This window comes from Enhydra lutris, unplaced genomic scaffold, assembly GCF_002288905.1.
Source record: "Enhydra lutris kenyoni isolate GAN:26980312 unplaced genomic scaffold, ASM228890v2 scaffoldscaffold19, whole genome shotgun sequence".
Taxonomy (NCBI): domain Eukaryota; kingdom Metazoa; phylum Chordata; class Mammalia; order Carnivora; family Mustelidae; genus Enhydra; species Enhydra lutris.
In genome coordinates, this window is record NW_019154103.1 from 7,075,133 (window position 1) to 7,102,882 (window position 27,750).

General features: G+C 44.5%; 1 protein-coding gene across 2 annotated transcripts in view; it reads left to right on the forward strand.

Moving 5' to 3' along the window:
• LOC111148374 (Ras protein specific guanine nucleotide releasing factor 2) overlaps positions 1–27,750 on the forward strand; it is a 250,627-nt gene that overhangs the window by 206,563 nt on the left and 16,314 nt on the right. For both annotated transcript variants that reach the window (XM_022504878.1, XM_022504879.1), the window contains exons 18-20: positions 1,762–1,868; positions 19,970–20,082; positions 27,509–27,569. In XM_022504878.1, the coding sequence (XP_022360586.1) occupies positions 1,762–1,868; positions 19,970–20,082; positions 27,509–27,569 (281 nt within the window). The remainder of the gene's footprint in view (positions 1–1,761; positions 1,869–19,969; positions 20,083–27,508; positions 27,570–27,750) is intronic.

Sequence of the window (27,750 nt, forward strand, 5' to 3'; positions counted from 1 at the left end):
CAGTATGTGCAAAGGCCCTGGGGTGAAGATGAAGGACTAAAAAAAGGGTGGTGAGATGAAAGAGAAGTGAGAAGAATATGGTTCCAGAAAAGGTTGAGAGGGAGCTAGGAGTCAACCCATGAAGAACTTGTGGGCTATGTTAAGGACTTTTTCTGCTTATCATAAGTGCCATTGAAGGGTTTTACACAGGGGGTTGACACATGTTATTTGGCCTTTGAAAAAAGTCTTTCTCACTTTAGAGAAGAGAACAGATTTGAGGGAGCAAGAAATGACAAGACTATTGTTAGTAGGCCAGACTGAGAGTTGCTGGTAGCTCAACTTCAATTTTGGCTTCGTAGAGATGAAGGTATGGACAGATTTGAGATTTACTTAGCAAATAAAATTATGGGGAAGAAGGTGAGAGAGATGGGCCAGGAACAATTCCACAGTTTCTGGCTTATATAACGAGATGGCTAGTGATATCTCTTTAGGAAATTGGGACCACTGGATAAGGACATGGTTTGGTGGAAGGCCATGGCTTTTTCTTTTATACAGATTGGGTCTGAGGTTTTTAAAACATCTAAAAGGAAAATATCAAAAAACAGTTGGATACATGGATCCAGAGCCAGAGAAGAGATCTAGGGATATAAATACATCAGGATTTGATTTTAGGTATTTATCAGATGAGCTTTCCAATGGAGAGATGATAGATACCCCTGGATACAGAGACATGCAGGTTACTAGTGACCTTAATGAGAGCTGTTTGGGTGGTAAGATGGGGGGTGAGAAGCTTGGAGTAGGATGCAGAAGGAAGTAGGATGGATAGCATGTAGAAGATGAGGAAATGGGATAAGTGAGTGTAGACAACTTTCAGGAACTTTGCCAGTGAAGTTATATAAGTTATATAAGGCTTGCATTCATTTTTTAAGGGAAATATGTCACTTAATCATGATTGGAAGGTAAAATCTTTTAAAACAGAGACTCAATAGAAAAAAAAAAAAAATTGAAGTAGTTTCTTGATAGTGAAAAGGTGACCGAAACCTACATTGGCACAGTGGGGAACCAAAGACACTTAACCAGTACTGAAGTGTATTTATTCAGCTCTCACTGTTGTTCCAGATGTCATTCTAAATGCTTGACATGTGTTGACTAAATCTCCATAACAACAATGTGAGGTAGGTATATAATAGCCCATGCAGGACACAAGGAAACCAGTCACAGAGAGGTGCTGTATCTTGCCAGGGTAGGACAACAGAGATTTGAACCCAGACAGTCTGGCTGCAGAGATCATGTTCTTAACCAACCACTTTGCCATCCCCCTTCTCAGTACATGGGCGCATAATAAGGTATTTGTATCATCTATGAGCTAAGGTATGGGCTAATCCATCTGAATATTGAAAATGTTATTGGTTGTATGACTTTGGGGCAAAAGTATCAACTAGTGTTCACTTAAATGCTTTGTTAAAACTTTCTTGGTTTTATGTTCTAGAACAAGGCAGGCATAAATGGAAATGTCATTAGATCGGCTTTAGCTCTAATCAGTGACTTTAATAAATGTTTGTACATTATTCATTTAATTGCACCTGTATCTGTGTGGTGTCCTCACAGCTGAGGGTATAATAGTAAGTAAGCAGAATTCTCAACGGTCTGAAACCCTGCGTACCTCTCTCCCAAGGTGTGTATTTGTAAGTGTCCGTTAACCCAGGTCCTAAAATAAGTGATCTTTTCCAGATTTCTGGGGATTGGCTTTAACTACATGTGTGTGTTTATTCTCCTCCCAAGGATTTAACAACACTGAGAGGACGTGCGACAAAGAATTTATTATTCGGAGAACAGCCACCAATCGAGTCCTGAATGTCCTCCGTCACTGGGTCTCAAAGCATGCACAGGTAATTCAGTGGTATCATTGATTACTTTCAAGGGTTTTTTGGGTTTTTTAAAAACCAACTTTTTAAGTCGTGACATTTATAAAATGCCTTCTGAGTCTATGGAGTTAGGGTCTGAAACTTTGGAATTAGAACAGAAAGGGAATGGGGCGCCTGGAGGCTCAGTGGGTTGAAGCCTCTGCCTTGGGCTGGGGTCATGATCTCGGGGTCCTGGGATGGAGCCCTGCATGGGGCTCTCTGCTCAGCGGGGAGCCTGCTTCCCTTTCTCTCTCTCTGCTTGCCTTTCTGCTACTTGTGATCTCTGTCTGTCAAATAAATAAATACAAATCTTAAAAAAAAAAAGAAAGAAAGAAAGAAAGGGAAGAACTAGGATAGACATACAGATCAAAGCAGACACACGGGTATTGGCCAAATATCCAGGATCCAGCAGGACACAGGAGGGGAAGCCCGGCTTCCCTCTTTCCTCATCTTTTGAGGCAAGGGCACCTACCTGGGGGCACTAAAGCCACTGTATTGTGCCTCCCAGGGAGCCATTCATGGGCCCTCAAGGTAGCTGCGACTGGGCCCCTGGGGGTCAGCAGCCGCTCCTCCCCTGAGGTAAAAGCAGATGCCCTGGAGATGAGCAATACTCTGGGCCCACACACTCTGGTGTCTGGTTGGGGACTATTTTCTCAGGCGGATTTAGGAGACATTTTGCCTCGTGCCTTTGATGTTCTGGTTCCTAGTACTCTGTTTTGAAATTACTTCATGCTGACAGGAGACCTACTTGTCATTTCTTTGTGTGTTTTCAGTACACGTTCGTATAACGTATACCCACATCACAGTTTCAGAAAATAAGGTAAAGGCCTCCTTTGCTTCATGGGCTGGAGACACACATCGAGCTTTGGTTACCCGCTGCCGAGCAATGGGCAGGCCCTGGCAGACGCGTGGCTGCCTGGCACTGTGCCAGGAGAGTTTTGAAGAGAGGGAAGGGGGCCCCCGAGTGGCTCAGATCAGAACACATTAAACATATAAAATGTTTGAAGAAACAGAGAAAAGAGGAGCTCCCAGGTCTCCCTTCAGTATATTCCCAGAGGCTGTCATGGGTTTGCCATGTGGCCCTTGGAGACCACAGTCCATGAGATGGGGTCAGGAGAGAGCCAGGCACCTGCAATCCCTGTGGGAGGAGAATTCACTAATTGGGAAAAGTGGGATTTGGACCTTGCCATCAGTTAGCCCATGACAATTCTTAAGTGTTAATTAAAGTTAAAATGAAGGTAGCATGTTAAATATGGGATCTAAAAATTTTATCTTATGCATCTCAAGTAAGTAAAAATGGATCCCTTATGACTCAAATTCTGAGGACCATCCTGAGCCCACTGAAAATGTCTAGTCTCTCCTCCTCATCGTCTGAGGGAGCTGCTTGTAAGTCCTGTCTGGCTCACTGCAGATATGTGGTAATGAAGTCTACCCCGTATCTGACCAGCCATCCCATTCCTCTCTGGTTTTAGACTCCAGGGTCCTGAGTTCTGATTCAAGGGGCCCGTAGATGCTTCAAAAAGGTGGCACAAGCCTCTAGGGCACAAGGCTTCACAGAGTCCCCTCCGTTGTCTTCCCAGCTGCAAGCCAAAGCCCAGGCTGACCTGGGGCTCAGCTCCCTGCTGTCTGCAAATCTTCTCTCCGACACCTCTAATCTGGCTTCCCTGCCAGCCTCACCTCCTCTCTGTCAATCCCCAGTGCCCTCTTTTTCTAACGATCTGAAACCAGAATCCCTCACAATTCACACAGAACTCTTATAGTAACTAGAAAAGAGTCGCAAAGCAATTTTCAATATGTGGGGCTCACTCTACTTTGGGTGAAGAGAACTCAGAGATGGGGAGATGGCTGGACTGAATCCCTTGCTTCTAGGATAAAGAGCTTTACAGGAAGGTGTTATCATCTGGCTTGACCTTGGCTGTGTTGTACTTGCACAAATACGTATGTGTCTATGGGTAGTATTAGATTGAATAGCACCAAGTCACTGGGATAGAAAGTGGTTTGATAGGGAAGCACGGGTCTCTTTATTCAGATTGCGTCCTGAGGCATTTAGTTGTAATCCACAAAGCACCCTAAATGTTAGCCGGACAGTTCGGATACTTTGTAGCCTGTTACTTAGGGCGTGCTTCTATGTGGGGAAGCACTTGGTCATCAGTTCCATTTAGGGAGCCCACACTGGGACCCCAGCTTCTCAGACCCTCTTGACATGGGAGTCATGTGTGGATGGTACACAGTGCTCAAATATCCAGTCTTTTGTCCTGACATGATTATTGTATAAAACGTAGACCCTGATGTGCCAGAGGAAGGTCTTACCACTCCCACCTTTGTCTTTTCTTCCCTTCCCTGAATGTGTGAGTGTATTTTAAGGATCTGTGGTTGGTTTCCAATTGTCCCATTGTAACCTCATCGTGTGCACATCCTGTCTCCTTCCTCATTTGGGTGAGTTCTCCATCACCTGATGTGGCCTAAGCCAGTGGGGGTGTGGGTGTGGCCCCAGGCTTGACGGACCCCAGACAAGCAGACCTGCCATGGTACTTAAAGAAAGAAAGAACTCTGTTAGTTAACCCTCACTGTTGCTGTCTTTGGTTTTCACCTCACAAACTGAAGGGCTTGGACAATAGGATTTTTCATTATCTGATTCACTCACTCACTTGCTGGTTGAGTCCCAGACTGTGGCATTATTGTGGCAACCTGATTATTTTTAATTAATAACTTTCCCAAAAAAATGAGTAGGAAGTTGGAATCTTTTAAAAAAAATACAGCCAAACATGGCAAATTGCATTACTGCTCACATGGTAGACCAACCAGAGAAATCACTTCTGTTTATTGAAAACAGAAAAACCTTAGGGAAGTGACAAGATGTAGCTTTGTCCCCAGATAATCTGGAGAATTGAATCTACTACACAATATTAAGTATCATGTATCTATTTCTCATTTCTCACCAAAGGTGACTAATATGGGTAGGTAGGACCCTGAACTTAATTCAGAGAAATAGAGTGGCAGAATTATGAGTGTTGGTTCTCCAGAGAAATAAAATTTCCCTAGGATGTCACCCTCAACTCCTTCCCCACAGTGTGCTAGAATGCCATTCTGGAACTTTAAGTTTTCCTTTAGTAAGTCTTTCCTTTGGTAAGACTAGGATGCTTTTTTTTTTTTTTTTTCCTGATTCCAAAAATTTTCATCTGTTATACATTCTGCCCTAGTTTCTCTTCATTTTGTTATGCCTTTTCACTCATTTATTGCCTCTCATGTTGAAAGGAAGCCACAAGGCCTGGCTGGGTTCCTCCCATATGCCTTGTCTATGGGTTAGTGGAAGCAGGAGCCCAGAGTCAGGATACACGTGTTCTTCTTCCAACTCTGCCACTGTATCTTCTGTGGGGCCCGATTCTATCCCTCGGCCTCACTGGGGTTGAATATTCTCTTCTGAGAATGAGAACAACTGTCCATCTCTTGCCTCCCCCAAGGATGTAGTGAGGGTTAAAGGCAACATTGATTCAAGAAGCATGAAAGACATAAAGTCCACCGTAGGTGGGTGTGACCAGATCCCTTCTAGCTAAGGACAGGAGATGAACATTTCATCCCAGGACAAGGAGCCCTTAGTTCCCTGCAGACCCAGCTTGTCTCCTTCATCTTTGTGTATGCTTCCTCAGGACTCTGCCATGCTGGGCACCTGGGAGATGCCCAGGAAGAATTCTCAAAGTCAGTTTATGCATTCTCTCCAGGAGGTCATCTGCAAGCATTTATAGTTCCCGAAGTCAGCCAAGACAGAGACTAAAGCCACCAAGGGACCAGAAATCAGGGCTGTGTGTGTAGAAAATCTGAGAGAAAGAAGTGTTCTCATTAGGTGTCTGCACACTTCTCAAGTGTTTCCTGCTAGGAGGCCTCATGTGTCATTTGCACAATTCCAAGCTGTCTGCAGGTTTCAGGGCCACGGTGCTTTTAACCATGTGCTCCCGGGCTGCTTTGTCTTCTGTGCACAGACAAGAGAGGGCAGGGCTTTGAGGCTGACCTCAAGTGTGTGTGTTAGAGGCCTGGTATGTATAATCTGTAGCAATTTTGGTGTCCCTGCATTGCCTTATTGATCCACTGATCCTGGAGAGAGACTCTGTCCAGTTGTTTGAGGAATCCTACAGACCACAGAACAGTACTAAGGAAGGAGCCTGCAGTGGTGTCTGCAGGTTACTACCTGCGCACTCTGACTTGGTACCATGGGAGGGACACCCGGCCAAGAATGAAATGATCCCTCATTTTCTTAACTGTAGGTTAGGGGGAATGTTTTAAAAGCATGAGATCAGATAAAAATGACCTACTCACATAAAAATCTCCTTTCCCACGGAACTCATGGATGAACTATTGCTACTTCCTCTCTTTTCCCTCCTTCATTCATTCACTAGTAAGAATTGAGCCCTAAAGGGTGCCAGACATGGGGTAGATGTGAGCGTGAGAGGATCCAGACATTGCCTAAGTCAGGGGAGCTGGCCTTCAGTCTCCAGTGGAGAGGATTCCAGGAATCCCACCACGTGCCCCACAGGAGTTAGCCACCGTCCATCTACCACATCCAGAGCAGGGCCCAGCTCCACCTGCCCTGGCATGTGGAAGGGGAAGCAGGGAGTGGAGAGGAGGTGTTTTGGGAAAAGAACAGGGGACCTTTAGGGAGGCTTCCAGGCTGAAGGCAGGCCAAGCTGGGCCAGGAAGGAAATGTCTTACTGGACTGAACGGGAAACTTGGATAATGTATTGGACTGGCCATTCTGATTGAAGAAGATAGAATTCTGTACCTAAAAGTTCTCAAAGACATTGGTGCCTGCCCCAAAGCTCTGTGCAGGGTGGGGAAGGATAGCAGACAGAGCGGTTTAGCAGTGCCGCTGCTTGATGACTACATCCTTGTTTGTGGCACAGGAAGTACAGGTCATGTGGGCGAGCAGTTTCACAGACTGTATCAAAATGACTCAGCTGTTGGGTTTCTAACTCACTAGTCCTTTTACACTCATTGTTTGGGGAACAAAGAGAGCATGCATTTAGCTGATGATGAAGAACTCTCGAGTTTGTATTTCAGTTTATATGCTTTGTTGCGTTTTACCAAGCTATTACATTCGTATAAGGGGCACTGAACTTAGGAGTGTGGCTCAGAGACTTTTTACCTTGAACGCACCTGTACGACGACTACCCTGATCAAGATAAGGTAGCACCCAAGAGGGTCTTCCCAGCCCATGCCCCTCGTCTCGGGCATTTCCCAGTCTTCTGTTGGTTTTACTTTTGTTCTTACTGATATTACATACTTTCTCCATAGTAAGGATAAAACCCCTTATTGGCCAATGACACTCATTTCCCCCCATTTGCTCTTTCACTGTGAGCGGTATGTATGATACTTTTTACGTACATACGTGCTTCTCACATTATCAGAGAGCTTTATATGTAGTCCGTCATGTAGAAGTACACACATACACACACACTCACACAGACCCTAGCGTCTGTTTGTTAGAATCTACATATCTATATAGATTCTATATATCTATAGATATATCTATAGATATATATATCTGTTTGTTAGAATCTATATATCTATAGATTATATAGATATATATATCTATAGATATAACTATATATCTATATCTATACCTAGATATCTATCTATAGATATCTAGGTATAGATATAGATATATAGTTATATCTATAGATATATATCTGTTTGTTAGAATCTATATATCTATAAAATCTATATATATCCTATAGCACTTCCTGAGCACACTTAACAAATAAACAGAGGTTGGGGTATGAGACGCGAATCAGCAGCTCTCACAACTCGACTTTGTAGTCCCGTGTAGTAGTTGAGGTGAAAGCTTTCACACCTCCAGAAATCCCCGTTGAAGCTGACTTGTCGAAGGCCACTGTGTGCATGTAGCACGGATGTCAGAACCGAGGGGCCTTTGGAAGGCTGCTGGAGAAGCAGTGGGGCGATGGGGAGGGCTTCAGGGTTGCAGTTACCCGGATGGCAATCCCCTCCCTCGCATCCATCAGCCATGTGCCCAAGCGAACTATTCAACTCCTCCAGGACTCCATTTCTCCTTCCCTCTAAGTGCGGATGGTGTCCCTTCTTTATTCTAGCAATTGTGAGGATTATGTGAAGTAAGACCTCTTAGAGCAACCACCACAGATGATGCTCAGAACGTCACAGATGGCTTCTCCTGGCAGAGCCCTGTGGGGGCCTAAACCCAGGCAGACGTTGTTACTCTGACCAGACCAGACCAGGGAGGCAATTAGGTCTCAGAGAGGGTCAGTTACCACTGCCCAGGTGAACCTTTCATAATGGTGGAAACGTTCTGTATCTGTAGTGCCAAGTGCAGTAGCCATGTGTGGCTCATGGAGCACTGGAAATGCAGCTGGGGTGGCTGAGAAATGGAAGTTGGGATGTTATTTAATTTAGTTAAATAGTCACATGTGACAACGAATGGCTCCAGTATAGATGCACAGTCCTAGATCCCTCAGAGGTACAGCTGTGAACCAGACCCAGCTCCCTGGTGTCTGGCTCAGAACTCCTCCCTCTCTCGAGCAGGGCCCCCTTCCTCTGAAACAGGAAAGCACGGTCATCTCCGCTTGGCCCCAGCAATCAGCCTGCTAAAGAGGGGCACACCTCTGTGGGGTCTGTAGACAAAGAAAACTTTTAAGTAACATCAGTGTTGGGGTTTTATCAATCCCAGAGGAGATGGTGGCTCTTTTCCCAATAAAGGAACATACCAATGAGCATCTTCGCGTTTGGGCTTCAAGCCTGCTGCTTCAGACCGGGGTCCAGTGGGATTGTGCCTGGTTGACCACTTGAGGCTGGAACGCAGGTGCTGCTGGGATGTCAGGGACTTCGTGTGTTCAAGGACCGCAGGGATCAGGGTGTCCTAAAATGAGTTTCTACAGTTCGTCTCTTCTGTCAGTTATTTCGACAGATGACGGGGGGCCCTTTTTTAATTTTTAAAATTTTTGGCATTGCTTAGGAAGACACTAAATCTAGCATCAAATGAGAGAACTGAGTGCAAATCTATTCTTCGTTCCCAGTCTGAAATGGAGGTTGGGCCAAGGATGAGCCTCGTACAGACTTTCAATGTGGGTGGGAGGATGAAAGGTGTAAGTAGGATCTGACTTACAGATCAGACTAAGCAGCTCCTGTGGACCCTTCTGATGGCACTCAGCTGCCCTCCAGCCCTGCCGTCCTGCCCTCGGGCTCAGCCCCTTCTCCTATCCACCTGGTCCTGCCTGTCGGCCGGCCGTGGGGGGCTCTCCCATCCAGGCTCCCTGTCCATTTCTGCTTTGAGCCACGGCTCTTCTTTCCACTGAACCAGTCTGAGCTTTGAGGCTGTTGTAATCATGATACAGGGCGCCCGGTCTTTTATAGGCAACTTGAAAACATGACCCCCCACCTAGAAGGCAGTTTCCTCTATGAGGGTGCATTCTGAGTGAAAAGACTGGCCATGTTTTTGTTTTTGTGTCTGTAAGCAGTTTTCACATATTAAGTCATTTACCCCCTCACTTCAGCCTTTTAAGGCAGGGAAGGTAGATGTTGTTATCCAGCTTTACAGATGGGGAAATGGAAGCTTCGGGAGGTGAAATGATCTGCCCGAAATGACACAGATAGCAGGTGACAGAAGCTGCTTCCATACCCCAGCTGCTGGCTGCCCAGCACGGGCTCTAACCCCCAATCTCGCCGGCCAACTCTTGGAGCGCAGACAGCTTGAAAGCAAAATGTACAAAGCCACTTCTGACTCAAAAAGGTGAGAATATCATATGCTAACACTGACCATGCTTTTGCTATTTCTGAATCTTTCCTTAGGAAAGTTACTTTTGTCCCAGAGTCTCTTCTGTGTCCCTTAAACAAAGGATCTGTACGGTCTTAACCAGCCAGAGCGCTGCCCCCCTTCTGAAGGGCGGCACCTCTTGGATACTCAGACGGTGATTTATAGGCTGCCCGCAGCGCTGGCCCTGGAGGGAGCTGGAGCTAGTGCTGTCTACGGTGAAAAGTCAGGAGACCCCAGACATCCCACCTAACAGGTGGATGAGGATGCTGGCCCCCTGCTCAGCAGCCCCAAAGTACAGTGAGGCTCCTGTCCCCTGCCAATGGGTGTGGATGCGGATGCCGGGAACAAGGAGAGAGAATTGAGTTGCAGTGTGAGAAGCTGGCAGCCTTGAACTATTTCTGTTTAATGATAAATTCGTTGTCTCTTGCTTCAGCCTTGCAAATTGTTGTACAAAGGCACTAAATGGGAAGATAATCAACAGGATATACACTTCTTTATGTTAGTCTCGTCTTTACTAATTAGCACTCATTCGCTTCTAGTTGTCCACACCATTTCCCATGGACTTCTGCATGTCCAGGCTAAGAAATCCCGAATGTCCCCCAGGTACAAACCAGTGTTTGTTCCCAAACTCTGATTTCCCAGGAAGGGAAGCCAAAGTAAGACGGGGAATGCTCTATTTGATTTAATTAGGCTAGCCACTTAAGTTCCTTTTGGCTCCCCCTAATTTCCTGGGCACATGGACTGGCACCTACTTTCATCACTTCGTATCCGATCCTGCTGTATTATTGTATATATGCCTGCCCTTCTCCCCTCAGAACAAACTGCCTTGGGCATCAGACTTCACTTGAGTTCCTGGGTCAAGAAGGGCTCAGGTGAGGAGAGAAGTCTGGAAATCTGAATTCTAGTCTAGAGTCCCATGTAGCTTACCATCTTCCTCATTCGTAAAACTGGCAAAATGATCTATAAGCGGTTCTTATGCACAAATGAATTGTCAGAGGGCTCTAGAAAATATAAAATAAAATATAAAATCAGAAACTATTATCTGATTCCTGTGGATTTTCTTCTTCCCCCCCTTTTTTTTAAATCCTGAAGATAGATTTTCGTTTTTTAACTCTTTTTTTTCTGTGGTCCAGGCTAACAACCAAGTAAGAAGATCCGACTTCCTTTAACTACTTACCATAGTTGTCGCTTATCTTTTATACATCCCTATTGTTAGCCTTTAAACTATCCTTAAGCTTTCCATGCGTGTCTTTAAAAACAAGAAAAGAAAACTTGGTGAGAAATTAACAACAGGATTTATTTAAGTCTGTGTGAAACGGAATTAAGAGTTTAGGGAACCAGTGTGTTAAATGGAACTTATTTTCAGTTCCCATTGTTGCCAAGACAGAAATTTAGCTTTCTCCGTAAGACCAGCAGGATTCTTTAACCTTCTGTGGATGGGTTTCATGGACAGAAAACACTGAGAAACACCATATGGGATGTTACATACATCAGTAGCTTCTTACATCTTCCACTTTGCATTCTATACGCTCGTAATCACTTGTGGACCTAGGAGGTATTTCTGGAGCCCCATGGCATGCAGGACTGAGTCCTCAGTCCCTTCTCTGGACCCCACCCCTGTCCCCCAGGACTCCAAGGAGCCAGCTCAGCACTGGGGCATTAACAGGTTTGTTCAGGTCTTATTTTTATTTATTTATTTATTTGTTTGTTTGTTAGAGAGAGAAAGAGAGCACAAGCAGGGGGAGCAGCAGGTAGAGGGAGAAGTAAGCTCTCTGCTGAGCAAGGAGCCTGATGCAGGGACTTGATCCCAGGATCCTGGGATCATGACCTGAACTGAAGGCAGACACTTAAGCGACTGAGCCCCCCAGGAACCTCTTTGTTCTGGTCTTAAGGTGTTGCCTACCTGGTGCCCTTTTCCTTGTGCTTCATCTCCTGCTCACTCTGCTTCTGGATGTCGCCAACCTGTATCTCTTAATGTCTTTGCATAATGAAGTTTCTTCCTGGATGAATGTCAAAGGTTCTACTTCTGCCACACTCCTGACTCTGAGTGTGTCTTCTCCATGGGGAAAGGGATGAGGTTTGCCTCCCAGCTTCCTTTACCAGTCTTTTCCCCTTTTATGGGTCAGGACATGGAGAACAAAGTATAACTTAGAGACCACTCTTCACTAAGGCTTCTTCTCAAGTTAAGGTCAATGATAATTTTGTTGGCATGTGGCATTAATTAACGAAGAAAATTTTAAAAATTCAAGATTAAGGGACGCCTGGGTGGCTCAGTTGGTTAAGCAGCTGCCTTCGGCTCAGGTCATGATCCCGGCGTCCTGGGATCGAGTCCCACATCGGGCTCCTTGCTCGTCAGGGAGCCTGCTTCTCCCTCTGCCTCTGCCTGCCATTCTGTCTGCCTGTGCTCGCTCTCTCTCCCTCTCTCTCTCTGACAAATAAATAAATAAAAATCTTAAAAAAAAAAAAAAAATTCAAGATTAAAAGCAGGCCTTTCCAAAATGTTATTTTTCCCCTCTCCAATCTTTGTCATTGTCTTGAAAGCTACAATCCCATCAATTAACCACCTCTCTAGAAACCAGTGGAAAACATAGCACTTGGAAAATTATTTCCTTCTTCTGATAAATGCTTTTTAAATGGACTGATTCTTCTGAGATGTTATGTGATTTCAAGGTTGTGGGCCGTATTTAAAATTCTTCTAAGCTCAGCTGTCCAGGTCTAAAGGCTGGATATTAGCAAGTCTTCAAATGCAGAATCATTTGTTAGAAAATGGCTGAATATATTATTTTCTGCATGGTTTCTTCCTTCTCACTGAGTTGGTGTCATTCATTGCCATTTGCCTCCCCCTGGTTATTTTTGTTCTAACATATCTTCCACATTTTGCATTGTGCCTTCCTCTAGTAGCCTCCCACCTCACATCTGCTAAAATAATTTCCCCAAACGCCAGTTTAAGAAGAATTAGGTAACGTATTACCACACATCTCAAAGTCAAGTAGCCTCCCTAGAACTTTTGTCCATTCATTCAACAAATATCTGAACCCCCACCAGGAGCACCTGTACTTACCATATTTGGGGCTTAATTGTATCTGGGATTTACCACCTCTTCCTGGTGCATACGTCGCTGCATGCTGGTCAATTACACATTTTCTTTCTTTCTTTCTTTTTTTTTTTTTAGTTGCACATTTTCTATATATTCTGTTTCTCTTTGGAGATTCTAGGACCTTATGAGTAAGTGTTCAACAGGTGCTGGGAAGTTTGGAATTACTGTGGAGTTGCCTTGTAGGGTTTTGTTCCAAAGGTAATGCCCTTCCTTATGTTTTTTGAGTCAGTTGTTCCTTTTGTAGGGCAAACAAAGAGGCTTTTAAAATATCTTTGTAGTTGGGTGATGGGAAATGCTGGAAAACCCTGCCTTTCACTTTTCCAGTGACAAAATGTGATTCAGAGTCAAGGTTACCCAGAGGTGGCAAGAAGGCTGGTTGACCAGGGGTGGTAGCCAGTGGACAAGGCCACACAGGTGCTTTGCAGGGTCTCCCTTGCCAGTTGTTAGCCAGCACTACCTGCCCTGGGATAAGGTTTCAACATTTACCTTCTGAATAAGGTCTCCCCTCCTCAAAAGAACTGAAAACCACACTGGTTTAGAGGATTGTTATCCCTGGTTCATTAAAATGAGGAATCCAGAAACGTGTCCTCAACCTATGAAGGTTGATCTTGGGAAGATCACTCAGTACCTGTGCTGCAGTTTCCCAGGTGACAAAATGGCCCAGACCTAACCTAAATCTACACCACAGTGTAAATTCAGCTCTAAGTCTTCTGTAGTCAAAGAGAACAGCAAACACTAGCATGCTTTTCACTGCCTTGAAAATCATTGTCAGGGTGCCTGGGTGGCTCAATGGGTTAAGCCTCTGCCTTCTGCTCAGGTCATGATCTCAGGGTCCTGCGATCGAGCCCCCACATCAGACTCTCTGCTCAGCGGGGAGCCTGCTTTCCTCTCTCTCTCTCTGCCTGCCTCTCTGCCTACTTGTGATCTCTGTCTGTCAAATAAGTCAATCAAATCTTTAAAAAGAAAGAAAGGAAGAAAAGAAAGAAAGAAAATCATTGTCAAACCCCAGGCTCTTATTTTTGAGTCGAACACATCCCAAGCCCCTTCTTTATGAGCCCACTGTCCCAGGTTTTAAAATTATTTATGTGGTTTTACTCCATTCTGCAGTTTTTCTACTTTCCTTTTTAAAACTCTGGCCACAGTTGGGAATAAACTGTACTGATTACAGTGAGAAAATTATTCTTGCAATTCTCTTTACCCTCAAACTGTGTTTATTGAATCAGATTTTCCCAGTGTCCTAGAGTTCCCTTGGCCATGCATAGTGTATTACTAATTACTGCCCTGCTCTCCTGAAAGAATGAATGTAATTGCCCGCGTGCCTCAGCCGTCAGCAGGCTTTAGTTCCAAGGGGCTGGGGAATCTGATTTATTGCATCACAGATTGTTTTTCTGTTGTATGATCTAGTCTTATTAATACAAACCTGAGTTTCAAGATCTCTATCTCAGATGGGTGCTAGTTAGTATAGGTGGGAAATAGCTCCAGCAGGGCAGTCAGCATCTGATAATGTCTTTTCAGCCCAAGCTACCAGCGCTAGATCACTGATAGCCACTGTTTTTGGACAGTCGGGTGTTAGCAGTGAGAAACTCAGGTGTTCCATGGACACTGCCGGGGGTCGAGTCCTGAATCTGCCGCTTGCTATCTGTTGTGACTTTGAACAAGATACTTGGATTCCCTGTACCTTGGCTTCCTTGCTTGTAAAATGGGAATAATAATGATTGTAACTGTGTTAAATTAGATCATAATTAAAATACCATCTGGGGGGGGCACCTGGGTGGCTCAGTGGGTTAAGCCTCTGCCTTCGGCTCAGATCATAATCCCAGGGTCCTGGGATCGAGCCCCGCGTCGGGCTCTCTGCTCAGCAGGGAGCCTGCTTCCTCCTCTCTCTGCCTGCCTCTCTGCCTACTTGTAATCTCTGTCTGTCAAATAAATAAATAAAATCTTTAAAAAAAAAATAAATAAAATACCATCTGGGATGTGGGGAACACTCACAAAGTTTCAGTTACCCTAACGACCCCAGGAACTCCACTAACCCGGGTGAGGGAAATACTGACTTTCGAATCACTGATAAATGTGTTAGAGCAGAGTCAGTAAATCTTGGTAAAATAAAACTCCTCTTGCCATAGCTTGTGTCTTGAGGGGGATCTAATGTCATTGGCTGGTAATCTCTTGTCCCTAAGCATTTGCCGAGTTCCCTGATAGTCCAGGTGAGCTGTCCCCTCTTTGCAGGGGTTCCCGGAGCTGCATTTGCAGGCCCAGAACCTCTCCTCCGACTCAGCGGGGCAGGGCCCGGCTCCCCGCACCACCCCCCCAATCACAAACCCCTCTCCCCAGGCTCTAGGGGTTAATAATGTTTGCTGCCCATCGCCCACACTGCTGTCCTCTGTTTTGCCTTCCCCCGCCCCGAGACGTCATAAACTGAGGTGCTCAGGAACTGCTGAAGGAATAAGAACTACCCTCTCCTCTCCAGAGACTGAAATGTCAAAGTCTCCCATTTTGCGGGCTGTCCGCCTTTGGAAGCCGGGTGGTTTCTTCTTTCTGATCTTCTGTCTCCTCATCTCTGCTTCAAACATCGGAAAACAAAAACTAACCTACATAAGCTGTTGCTGGGATAGCTTGGGTGACTGCCTCAGCTCCTGTTGGACGCGGAGGGCTCGCTGATCTGGGGCACGAGGGAACCCGGCAGCAGGCAACTTCCCTGCTCAGGGTCTGGCTCGCACTGCGCTCTGCCGCAGTCCGCCAGGTCCGAGCACCCAGGCGGTGCGGACTCCCGCAGAGCCGGACGACCCAGGAGCGCCATCTCGTGGGCGCCCCGATTGTTGCCTCCGAGAAGGAGCCAGTGTTCTTCCCCGTTCCCCCCGACCCCCAACGAGGGTTCTCATTTCCCATTCAGGGCCTGGGGAAATGCGACAAAAAAATTAGATTCCAGATAATTTTAAAACGGCTGTCAGGCAGACTTATTATGAATAGTCTACCTCTGGATTTAAATAGGGCAAGTGGCTTTTAGCTGCTCTAGATTTCTAGTGAAGTAGTAGCTATTACGTTTTGAACGGGGACTTTCAGATAGCTAATTCTGCATTTCACATGCGTTGGTAAAAAAAGAAAATTTTCCATTCTAGGTAGTACATCAGAGGATTTGGAATTTTTTTTTTAGTCAGTTTTTGAGGCGTTGTTTTTTGCATGAATTAAAAAAAATACACAGTGGCAACTCTTGCTACTGAAAATGTGATCAGCATCACCCAAGAGTTCATTAGAAAAGTATCCTTGTTCCAAAACTCCTGCGTTAGAATCTGTGAGGGGCCCCTGGGTGGCTCAGTGGTTAAGCGTTTGCCTTTGGCTCAGGTCATGATCCCAGAGTGATGGGATCAAGCCCCATGTCAGGCTCTCTGCTGTATGGAAAGTCTGCTTCTCCCTCTCCCTCTTTCTCCGTGCACTCTCGCTCTCAAATAAATAAAATCTCTTAAAAAAAGAAGAATCTGTGGTGAATTGTGGGCCTATTGGCAGATAGGAGCACAGGTTATCGGAGTCAGAGGGACTACCTGTGTTTTTGTCCGCTTGCTGGTACCTCCGTCCTTGTCTTGTCTCCCCAGTATGATCACATCCCTTCAGCCTCCATGGGCCACCTGTGACACAAGATCATAGGTTCCTGCCTTGTCAGCTCCTGGGTCAGCCGAGCGACAACTGAAATCATGCACAACTGGTCACTTTGAATGTGAGAAAAACCTTTGCAAATGTCAGGGGAAACTATGCGTGAGAATTCTTACGCTTTCTACTCAGCCGTCCCTGGATAGTGTGCTTTCCTCAGCTACATCACCAGCAGAGCGAGTGCTCACCTCTAACTTTCATCATGCCGTCAAGAGTGTCTGGTCAGATTCCACCAAGGTTCCAAAGGGCTCTCTCAAGCTAGTCTTTCCAGAGCTCAGAATCATAAAATGACATTTTATTTTCCTTAATGAGACCTTTCACACATCTTGCCGTCCTGGGGTCTCAGAGCTGTTTTCCCCTGTTGAGCCCAGGATGGGGCAAAGCAGGTACTCAGTGGAGCTTGTTGATGAAACTGCTAATTATCCCTCAGCAAGGATCAGACACTGACCTGATGTCCTTCCCACTAAGCCACTTATGATCGTCAGATGATGTGCATCGTTAGAGAGACTGACACAGCTACGGGAGGACTCTTATCATCTCACTAATAAATACTAATATTCATTAAGGAAACAGACTCCCGATGGCTGAGAAATCCTCTGGTGGTGCTCAGAGATTGAAGTTAGTGGGGTTATTACCTGTTTACAAATACTACCCCCGCCTTGAAATGCAGGAGGGGTTGGACAAATTAAAAACACAGTAGCAAGATATGTTTTTCCCTGCATACATTTTTTACATTCCCTTTTCCCTGCATACATTTTTTTATTTTTTAAAAGGTTTTATTTATTTATTTGAGGGAGAGAACGAGAACGAGAGAGAGCGAGAACGAGAGAGAGCATGGGAGGAGAGAGGTCAGGTGGAGAAGCAGACTCCCTGCCTAGCAGGGAGCTGGATGTGGGACTCAATCCTGGGACTCCAGGATCATGACCTGAGCCAAAGGCATTCGCTTAACCAACTGAGCCACCCAGGTGCCCCACTTGCATATATTTTTAAAAAGATTTTATATATTTATTTGAGACAGCGTGGATGAGCAGGGGTAAGGGGTAGAGGGAGAAGCAGATTCCCCACCATGCAGGGAACCCCGATGCAGGGCTTGATCCTGGGATCCTGGGATCATGACCTGAGCCAAAGGCAGTTGCTTAACTGACTGAGCCACCCAGGCACCCCTACTTGCATGTATTTTAAAAGAAAAACCAATAGCCAAGAAGCTGTTGGGCAATAAATAGATGAAATTTTAGGAAAACCTTTCATCTGGAAGCCTGAGAATGCTAAGAGATATTAACCTCCTTGTTGCCCCAGGCCTGGGGGGCTCTTGTTCCAAAGAAGTGATACTCATTGTCAGGCAGTAAAACTGAAATACTGAGAAAAATTGGTTACACAGTTTTCCACCTAACTGAGGCACAAAAATATCCAACTCAAATTAGGACAGACTGTCGCATTGTCTGCAGTTTGTGAAATTACGGATCCTTTTGCCCCTAATTTACTAAAATAGGAAGTGTGTGCTGTTTTCTTTTTGCTGGATTCATTCTAATTAGCAATGTTTTCTCTAATCATTTAAAAGAATTCAGAATGTCAGTGCTTCAAAATTTCCTTCCTTAAAGTTAAAATGTAGTTGTAATGAGTCACTTTGTATAGAAGGGGAAATGCACGTACATGACGCCTGCACATAGAAAGACAGTCTCTCAGAGTCAGGACCTTGCAAGCGGGACCTAGCAGTGTGTATATCGTCTCTGAAAACCTGACCATCCCAGCGTGCCGCCTGTCAGTGTATTATAAGAATGCATTTAATAAAAGAGTGTAAGAAACACGATGTTACCTTTTTACTTCTTTTTTCCAACTCTTTACCTTTAAAAACTTCACATCAAGAGAAAAATGCCGGAATAAGACAAAGAACACTGATACCCTTCTACGGTCACTCATAATAATTAACGTGCTCACCGTATTTGTGTTCTCCCTCTCTTTCTGTCTCCTCCCTGCCCTCCCAAACAGGGAGCTGCTCTTAAACAGCCTCGAGAAAATGATCATATTCAGGACAATTTAACATTGATGCTGTTCCCAACTAGTACATAATCTTGACTTTTGCCAGTTGTCCTAGTGATGCCTTTATGTCATTTTCCCCTTGACCTCAGATCTAATCCCCGATTCACCTGTCCCATGGAGCCGTGGTCCCCTCGGTGTCCTTTAAAATGGAACAGTTCGGGGCACCTGGGTGGTTCAGTGGGTTAAAGCCTCTGCCTTCCGCTCGGGTCATGATTCCAGGGTCCTGGGATCGAGCCCCGCATTGGGCTCTCTGTTCAGCAGGGAGCCTGCTTTCTCCTCTCTCTGCCTGCCTCTCTGCTTACCTGTGATCTCTGTCTGTCAAATAAATAAATAAAATCTTAAAAATAAAATAAAATGGAACAGTTCCTGTTTTTCTTTGTCTTTCAATGCATTAACATTTTTGAAGAGCACAATGCTTCCTCACAATGCAAATGTGAGATTATGCATTTTGAAGGAAAAAAATAAATGATGATTTTCACAGAGCATCACATTAGTAGGTACCTGATGTGGGCTTGTTCCGTGATGGGTGATGGTAACTGATCACTTTGTTAAGGTGATCTCTGCTGGAGTCTCTCTTTGTAATTAACAAATCGTTTCTGGCAGGGGCCGAAGGGTACTCTGGCACTGTTAATTCTGTCTCCCAATAAATTTCAGCATCTAGTCAGTTGCCTGATCAGTTATTACTGCTTTGGGCAAAATGGTGATTTTTTTTTCTCTTTTGTTTCTTTGCATTTATTAGTTGGAATTCTACTATAAAGAATTCTCTTCTACCCTCTTTCTGTATGTACCTATTTATGTCTTTGGGAGCACCACTAGGGATTTACAGGTTGTTTTAATTTAGTTGGGTTATTACTTATCACTCTTATGATTCATTTTGATACCCAGCTTTGCCCAGTGGGCACCCCTTCAGTCTCACTCCTTGGCTTGCTTAAGGCAGCCCCATCAGTCTGTGCATGTCATTTATTCTTTACTGTTCACCTGTCTGTACGGAGGTTCTTAAGTCACTGCCCAAATGACAGATTTTATTCTTGCAACAGATCTTTTTTTTTTTTTTGAGCTATTGCTATGCCCCAGTTACTGATCTGACACATGGTCCAGTGGGAAACCAGACCCTTATTTCAGCCTTTACAATACAGCAGGTTACAGTAAGGGACACCTTGGGAGCATCAGAGCAAAGCCCTTTTATCCCATAGGATTGAATTAAGAAGCTCCTGGGAAAAAGTTTATCACTTCCTAGATGTGCAAGATAAATAGAAGTAAATGTGGGAGGAGGCCTGGTGGTTCAGGCTAAGGGAAGCACGTGTATCTTTGAGAAATTCCCACCCCCTGGGGAGCCTGTCAGAAATACTGACAATAGGACCCCATCCCAAACCAGTGAACTCAGGATCTCTGGTGGGGAGAGCAGTCCTAGGGTCCATACATGTTAATTTCTATACATAGCTTCTAGAGAATTTATCAAGAGAAATGGTGTCATGTGTCATAGAGCTAAAACCTTCACAACTAAAATTTTACAAGCTGCATTTTACTTTATAGGATTTTGAACTCAACAACGAACTAAAGATGAATGTCCTCAATTTGCTAGAAGAAGTTTTGCGAGACCCAGACCTTCTTCCCCAGGAAAGGAAAGCCACGGCAAATATCCTGAGGTAAAACGCGGTTGCAGGCACCTCCTAATGACGTGGGTTGATTTCTGCGATGTTCTAGAAAATAAAATCCTGTCAGACCAGGAAGATGTTTCTTAGACTTCTGGGGGCTGCCAGGAGTCTGCTGTCACTGCAGAGTGTGACATATCTGCTTCTCGTTTCTGAGGCAGGTTGGTGTCTGTGGCCTCAGGACGACCTCTCCTAGGGGACCACATAACTTGTGGAGTGCGGGAATGCAGCTGCTCCTGTCCGTGGTCCGACAGTGGCTTCCTGACGAACCAAAAGTGAAAAGGAGGATGCCTTGAGGATCCTCCCCTGTGACCCCAGCAAGCACTGCAGAGAGAAGCAGCTTTCCTGCCATCGCTTCTGGTTGTTGGTCATAAGCCCGTGTTTATGAGCAGGGTGGTAGCATTTCTGTGAGAGTCCCATGCCCCTGGTTTGTGGATGTGGTGCCAGGTGGTAGTTAATATGTTTTCTCTGGCTTGTTTCACTGGTCCCGGACCAGTTTTACTGATGACTTCTCAGGTTGGGATTCCCGCATCACGTAGGTTGTATAAAAGCTGGTAGGTGCGATAAAAGCTTGAACTTTGGGTTTCCCACAAGAGATGGTTTGTGGTTGGCATTATACCCAGCATCCAAGCAGATAACAAGCTTTCCTGTAGCTTCTTGAACTGATGGGTGGAGGTATCTCTCATCTGCTCTACAGGAGGAGGATGGCCATCAGTGGCTTTGTGCAGACATTTCAGTTACTGCTCTCCCCCTGGCTCCTGGCCATATGGTTAGTCCTACTCGGGGATGGGAAGCCCAGCATCTATCTGCTAGACCTGGTGGCTCTTTACCATTTTGGCTTCTAGTTCCATTTACAATCTCTGGAAAGAGTCCTTTCTTTCTTCTGACCTTGTCTATATTGTTTCTTTGTTATCCAGAATTCAGTGTATAGAGGGAATCCATCTTAGTTCAGTCTACCATGTTTTCAGAAGCCACTCTCCAAGGCAGCGATGCCAGTATTTTGGCCTGCAACATTTTAGCAATTGGTTCCTAAGTCTTTCTTAGTTCCATCAGTTCAAGATCCCATCACCAGACCCTTCTTTGGTTTAGGGGCTCTTGCTGGTGCAGTGTGTCTGCCCCAAAACGGTGTGTTGACCTTCAAACCCTGAGTACCTCACAACGTGATTTTATTTGGGAATAGGGCCATTACAGTTGTAATTAATTAAGATGAGGTCATACTGGAGTAGCATGGTCCCCTAATCCACTATAACTGGTGTCCTTATGAGAAGATGGCCATGGGAAGAGAGAGAGACAAGGAAAATGGCCATGGGAAGAGAGAGAGACATGGAAGATGGCCATGGGAAGAGAGGGAGACATGAAAGATGGCCATGGGAAGAGAGAGAGACAAGGAAAATGGCCATGGGAAGAGAGGGAGACATGGAAGATGGCCATGGGAAGAGAGGGAGACATGAAAGATGGCCATGGGAAGAGAGAGTCACTGAAAATGGTCACAGGGAGATGGAGCAGAGACTGGAGTGAGACAGCTGTAGGTTGAGGAATGCCATTTGCTCACAAACCACTAGAAGTTAAACAAGGGAGGATTCCTCTAAAGGCTTCAGAGGAAACATGGCCCCGCCGACACCTTGATCTTGGACTCTAGCCTCCAGAACTCTAAGTCAATAAATTTCTGTCGTTTTAAGCCATCTAGTTTGTGGTGTTTTATTAGGGCAATTCTAAGAATCTATTAAGAGCCCTCTTCACCTTTTTCCATCCTATGAAAACACCTAAATAAGCTTAGGGCCTCTGTTACTGTGTTTATTTTCAGATTTTAAAATTGTAAATACATTTCCAGATAAAGCCTGGTTTCAGTGGATAAGTGGTATCTGTGAATGATTACTATTCCTCTCTTCTTTATATAAACATTTTATTATGCTGTTTTTATTTCAAACACTGATATTTTGAAACAATTTTCTAGAAGTTTATGCCCCCAGGGACATTTGACTGGGCAGCTTCTGGGAAGTGAGGGTGTTCAGACTGGGAAAGACTCTCAGGATTGACAAACATGCTGCCCATCCCCTCACAACACCCATGCCAGACATTACCAATCAATCCTGAGGGCTTTCTGCCTGTACCAGTGGGTGAGCTCAGAACTCCGTTAATTGGCACGTCATTGATTGGAGTTGGCCCTTAAGATGAATCCTATTTACCATTACAGGCCTTACTGTTTATCAGGTTTAAGCTGTGCTAACTCTTTTTGTTGAATAGATGACCTGAGAATTAAAGGTGTGGGATCAATAAGAAATAGAAATTTTAGTAGATGGTACAGTTGGGAGAATGACATGGAGCTGAGTTTGATTCTAAGTTTTGCAGGATTCACAGATAAAATCTTGGTTCAGCTCCTTACAGCTGTCAAGTTTCTTAACTAGTCTAAACCTCAGTTCCCTTATGTATAAAATGAGACTAGTAGTACCTACTATTGAGTTGTGACGATCACATGATATAATCTGTACAAAGAGGTTAACACACCTGAAACATAAGTAGCAGTTGTTTTACTGCTACATTTATTATTACTGTTATTATTACTGTTAGCTTTGACAGCAGCTCTTGGGAAAAATACTTTCTTCCATCAAGGCAATACAGAGCAAGCAAAACCAAGCTAGGTCTTAGTCAAACTCAGCTTTCCTTAGATTTCATCACCTTGTCTACACCAAAGAGATTATAACATTAAAAGTCAATTTAATATTGCATAAAGACATGAATGCAATAAAAAAATCATTCAGATGTACACTTCAAGTGGATGAATTATTTGAACATGGGAATTATATTTCAATATAGTTGTTACAAAAGAAACTATTGTCCTAAACCACTTGCTATTTTGTAAAAGAATAAAGGAAGTAAAAAGCAAAACAAAAAAGCAGTTCTGTTGATGGGATGCCCCAGCTGCCCAGCCACACTTCTGGTCCCTTGCAAAATCTTCCCAAAGTATTCCGAAAGTCCCAAGAAATGTGTGCTCTGGAACAAACCCAGTCATTTTTCTGCCTCAGCGTCTTTATTCAGGTTCCCTGCCCCAGACACCACTTGAGGGAGAGACCTTATCAGAGTCACCATTGTTTCTAACAAGAATGCTATCTGACAGGGCTTTAAAGCCACAATTTCCCTATCAAAAAGCTGACCCAGATGCCACCCAACCCATCCCTAAGCCACATGCACCCCTGAGCGCCTCACCCAGCCAAGAGTTTAGGTCTCTGGTGAAAATAGATCCTTTGGCTCCTGGTTCTACATCTTTCACCATAACCATTCAAAATTCACCCACAGAGCCAAGCAGAGAACATATATCACACCATCCATTCTCCTACCTCTGACCTCCTTTCTTCCCATGAGGCCAAAACAAACAAAAGTCTTTGTTTAGCCCTGAGCCTATCAACTAAAACGGACAGATACCAGTGGGTCACCAGCCCATTAGCTGAGCAAACAGCCAGACCCTGAGTCCCAGTTGGGTCAGCTGGGTCTTGGAGACACTAACTTATCTACCCAACAAGTGAATGAATAGATTTGTGCAAAAAAAAAAAAAAAAAAAAAAAAAAAAAAAGAAAGGAAAAAATCCCGGTGCAAGAAAACTACTGATCTTTGATTGAAGTCCCTCTGCCAAGTAATTCATTCCACCAGCACTAAGCTTAAGGGTCCCTGCCCCAGCACATGATTGTGCTTATAGGAGGAATAATGATACATTAATTTTTCAGGTTTTTGATAACTTATCATACAGATACTTGTGTTTATATGTATGACATTTACATATTTTTATATATATATATATATATTTTTTTTAAAGATTTTATTTATTTATTTGACAGAGAGAGATCACCAGTAGGCAGAGAGGCAGGCAGAGAGAGAGAGGAGGAAGCAGGCTTCCTGCTGAGCAGAGAGCCGGATGCGGGGCTCGATCCCAGGACCCTGGGATCATGACCTGAGCCGAAAGCAGAGGTTTTAACCCACTGAGCCACCCAGGCGCCCCCATATTTATATTTTTAAAATCATGTCAGAATGATTAGAAAGTAGAGTAGGAGGTAAGACCTCAATATAACCATCACTGATGGAATGCCATGATTCATTCATGAAATTCTTTGTGAAAAAAATACCATCATGGAGTATAATAAATAATCAGAAGGATTATTTAATAATTATATGAAAATTACAATAATTATATGACAATTATATAAAATAATAATAATTATGTGGAAAATTATAAAGATGTTTCTGTTACTTTCTTTTTTTTTAAGATTTTATTTATTTATTTGACAGAAAGCGAGATCACAAGTAGGCAGAGAGGCAGGCAGAGAGAGAGGGAAGCAGGCTCCCTGTTGAGCAGAGAGCCGGATGCGGGGCTCGATCCCCGGACCCTGAGATCATGACCTGAGCTGAAGGCGGAGGCTTAACCCGCTGAGCCACCCAGGTGCCCTGTTACTTTATTTCTTAATTTGGAAACAAACAGGGAATTATTTCCAACCAAAACCAGGAGACTTTAGTACTCAAGGTTTCCATGCATTTGTGGACATCTGACTTTTTAAAAAAATATGCCAGAGCATAGGTAGCAATGGGCTCAAGTAAGCCTGGAAGGAAGGAAAGCCATGCCCAAGAAAGCAAAGGAAGGAAGGGGTGGTCTGGCAGGTCCCAGCAGGTGACGCTACAAGCAATTAAATCAATCACAAAGTGAGGAGGAGCAGAGACGGAGGCAGGTCATGCCATGGGCGTAAGCCTGCCAGTCTCAGCAGCATGTAGTCCGCCCAGAGAGTGTGGACCAGTCTAGGGACAGAGGCCAATTGCTCCTGGCTCTGTTTTTAAGCCTATCTGATTTCCACTGTTGTAAGAGGACTTTTCCAGTTGCAGAACGTGAATAATCCTATTTCCTTTTAAATGTTTTATTTGGCATTTCGTTATAAATGCACATATTTTTAACTGATCACGCTGACTGGGAGATGTGAAAGGAGCCCAGTGTCTTGGCTTGTCCATTAATGCACGAAGACAGTCTGAAGACTAGAAACACGTCTGTCCTCTATTGGAGCTGGGCCAGAGGTAGAGAGACCTTCCCTCTAAGGGAAAATTTATGAACATACCTCCCAGCGAATACAAGTTGTGGCTGTGAGAGATAAAGACATATCACACTGTAGTCAAATGGAGCCCTGACATTAGAGAGGTATTGCAGTCAAGCTGTATAATACCGAGATGTAAACACGAAATGTATTTAAACATACATTACATTTACACAGGAAACTGAAAGCTCCCAGTAATAAACCATTTCTGTCTCACAGGGGTTACTTTATAATGAAGAAGCTTAAAGGGCATACATAGTTTTTTGTCTTGTTTGTGACTAAAAACTTCTGCTCAAGGGGTGCCTGGATGGCTCAGTCAGTTAAGTCTGCCTTTGGCTCTGGTCACGATCCCAGCGTCCTGGGATCAAGCCCCGCCTCAGGCTCCCTGCTCGGCGGGAAGCCTGCTTCTCCCTCTCCTACTACCCCACTTGTGTGTTCCCTCCTTCACTGTCTTTCTCTGTTAAATAAATAAATAAATCTTTAAAAAAAAAAAAAAAAAGACCTCTGCTCAAGACTTTTCTGTTTCTAAAATACCACTTCCTCTCCAATGTTGTCTGACTAGCTGGTTTCTGAATCTATGTAGATATAGATCTTGGTAGACAACTAACATGCCATAAAATGAAAAAAAAAAAAAAACAACCAAAAAACAAAAACAAGCGATGACTGACTTCATGGGTGGGCAGCTGGAGTGGGTTTAGGTCATGAAAAGGTTACCCACAAACCTCACAAAGTCCCAAGAAGCATCAATAGGCATTTGGGAAAAGAGAAGACATTAGATAATTGAACAGGACCAGGACACATCTTGGAACATTAGCGTGAGATCACTGATGAAAGGAACATTTGATAGAAGCTAACCAACATCCTGACCACTTCTTTCCAAGGAAAAACAATTGCCCAACGTCATAAAAGAAAGAAAAAAGAAAGATCTTTTCCATCGGTACAGATAGTTATGTGGCTACTGAACTCTCTCCAGGAACCTAGACTACCCTGGAAAGAATGACATAAACTTTGGGAAAGAGCTGCTTTTATCCCCTATGTGGAATCCTTAAGTGTGATTTAATAGTCTTTGGAGAAAGACTTGCATTTGCTTATTTTTTTCCTCACCTTCATCTGCCTTTTCTCATGTGATGAGTATTTCTTTCCGCTGACAAATGATACGGCTCATTGCTGACAAGAAGACAGCCACTCCTTTACTCTAGAAGGAATCTTCTCCCTGGTGAACAGCCAAGAGCTTTTGTAAGAGAGGAAGAGAGAGGAAGGAGACTGGGCTTTTTTGGATGTGTTCTGTGCTGGATCCTTGAAGAGGTGCCTTCACATGACTGCCTAAGACAGGCGAGAGCAACAGGACAGCTCACTGACCGAACCCTGGGAAAGTTAGTTCGTCTGAACTTTGGTTTCCTCATCTGTGAAATGGAGATCAGAGTGCTTACTTGGAAGGAACTTTTTACGCTACGAGAGAGTGTATGTCCGATGGCTCACACGTGGCCAGCACGTGGGGAGTGTACAGTCACCCATCTCTGTCGATTTCGTATTTTTGAGTTTTATTTTCATCAGTTCAGAGAACTGTGAACATCACGTCATTATTTCTTTGAAAACTACCCCCCTCTAGGAGACAGGCTACATGGCTTGGGAGCGTTGAAACATTTTATTACTTCTAATATATGATCATGCCTTCGTTTTGGCGAACTTAAAATGCTTGGCCCAGATGGCAAGTTATATAATCAGTATCATTCTCCTGGACTCTGAACTTCTGTTGGACATGAAATATCACTCCCACTCTGAAACCAGCACCCACTTCAGGATTAATTAACTTAGGTATTTATGCAGTCATTCATCACTAGAAAAAAAAATATATTGTGAGCTGAGTAGCTATGTGTGTGGGGCTACAGCACCAAATGTGTCTCAGGAAAGGCCATCTGGGAATCAAGGGAAAAGAGTTTACCTGCTGGCTGCTGCCTTGTGTCGTTCAAATTCTTGTCCCCCAGGAACTCCCCTGAATTTCTGGTGCACAGGTGCACGGGGATGGGGAGGCTTTGATGGTGGGTGTCTTATTTACCACCTTGTATGTAACAAGTTGGCTCCCTGGGCTAAGCCAGCCCTCTCAGCGATCCTCCTGTGTCTTTAACACATGCGTTTTTCTCTTTCTTTGACCTCCCGTCTCCAGCTCATGTCTCTGGAGCCTCCAGCTGGCGGCACAGCCTTGTGGACCCCAAACCCTCCAGCTTGCCAGCCAGGGAAAACCGAACTGCTCATGGTCATTTCATTCCTGGCATGCCTGTTTTCTTTTCATGGAGGATATATTTATTTATTTATTTATTTATTTATTTACTTACTTACTTACTTATTTATTTTAGGGCCCTTTCCCAAGATGATCAAGATGACATCCACCTAAAATTAGAGGATATAATTCAACTGGTAAGTCCAGCCGTGGTCTCATCCAGCACAACTGTGTGCAGACTCCCTCTCAAAGGTGAGCACTGTTAGGGCCATGACTGAGCACTGGGGGCTCCAGCACCGTTCTCGGTGAAGCACAGTGAGACGACCTAGATTCGCCTCGGGGGTCAGCACTTGGTCCCTGCTGTGAATGCTGGCTGGT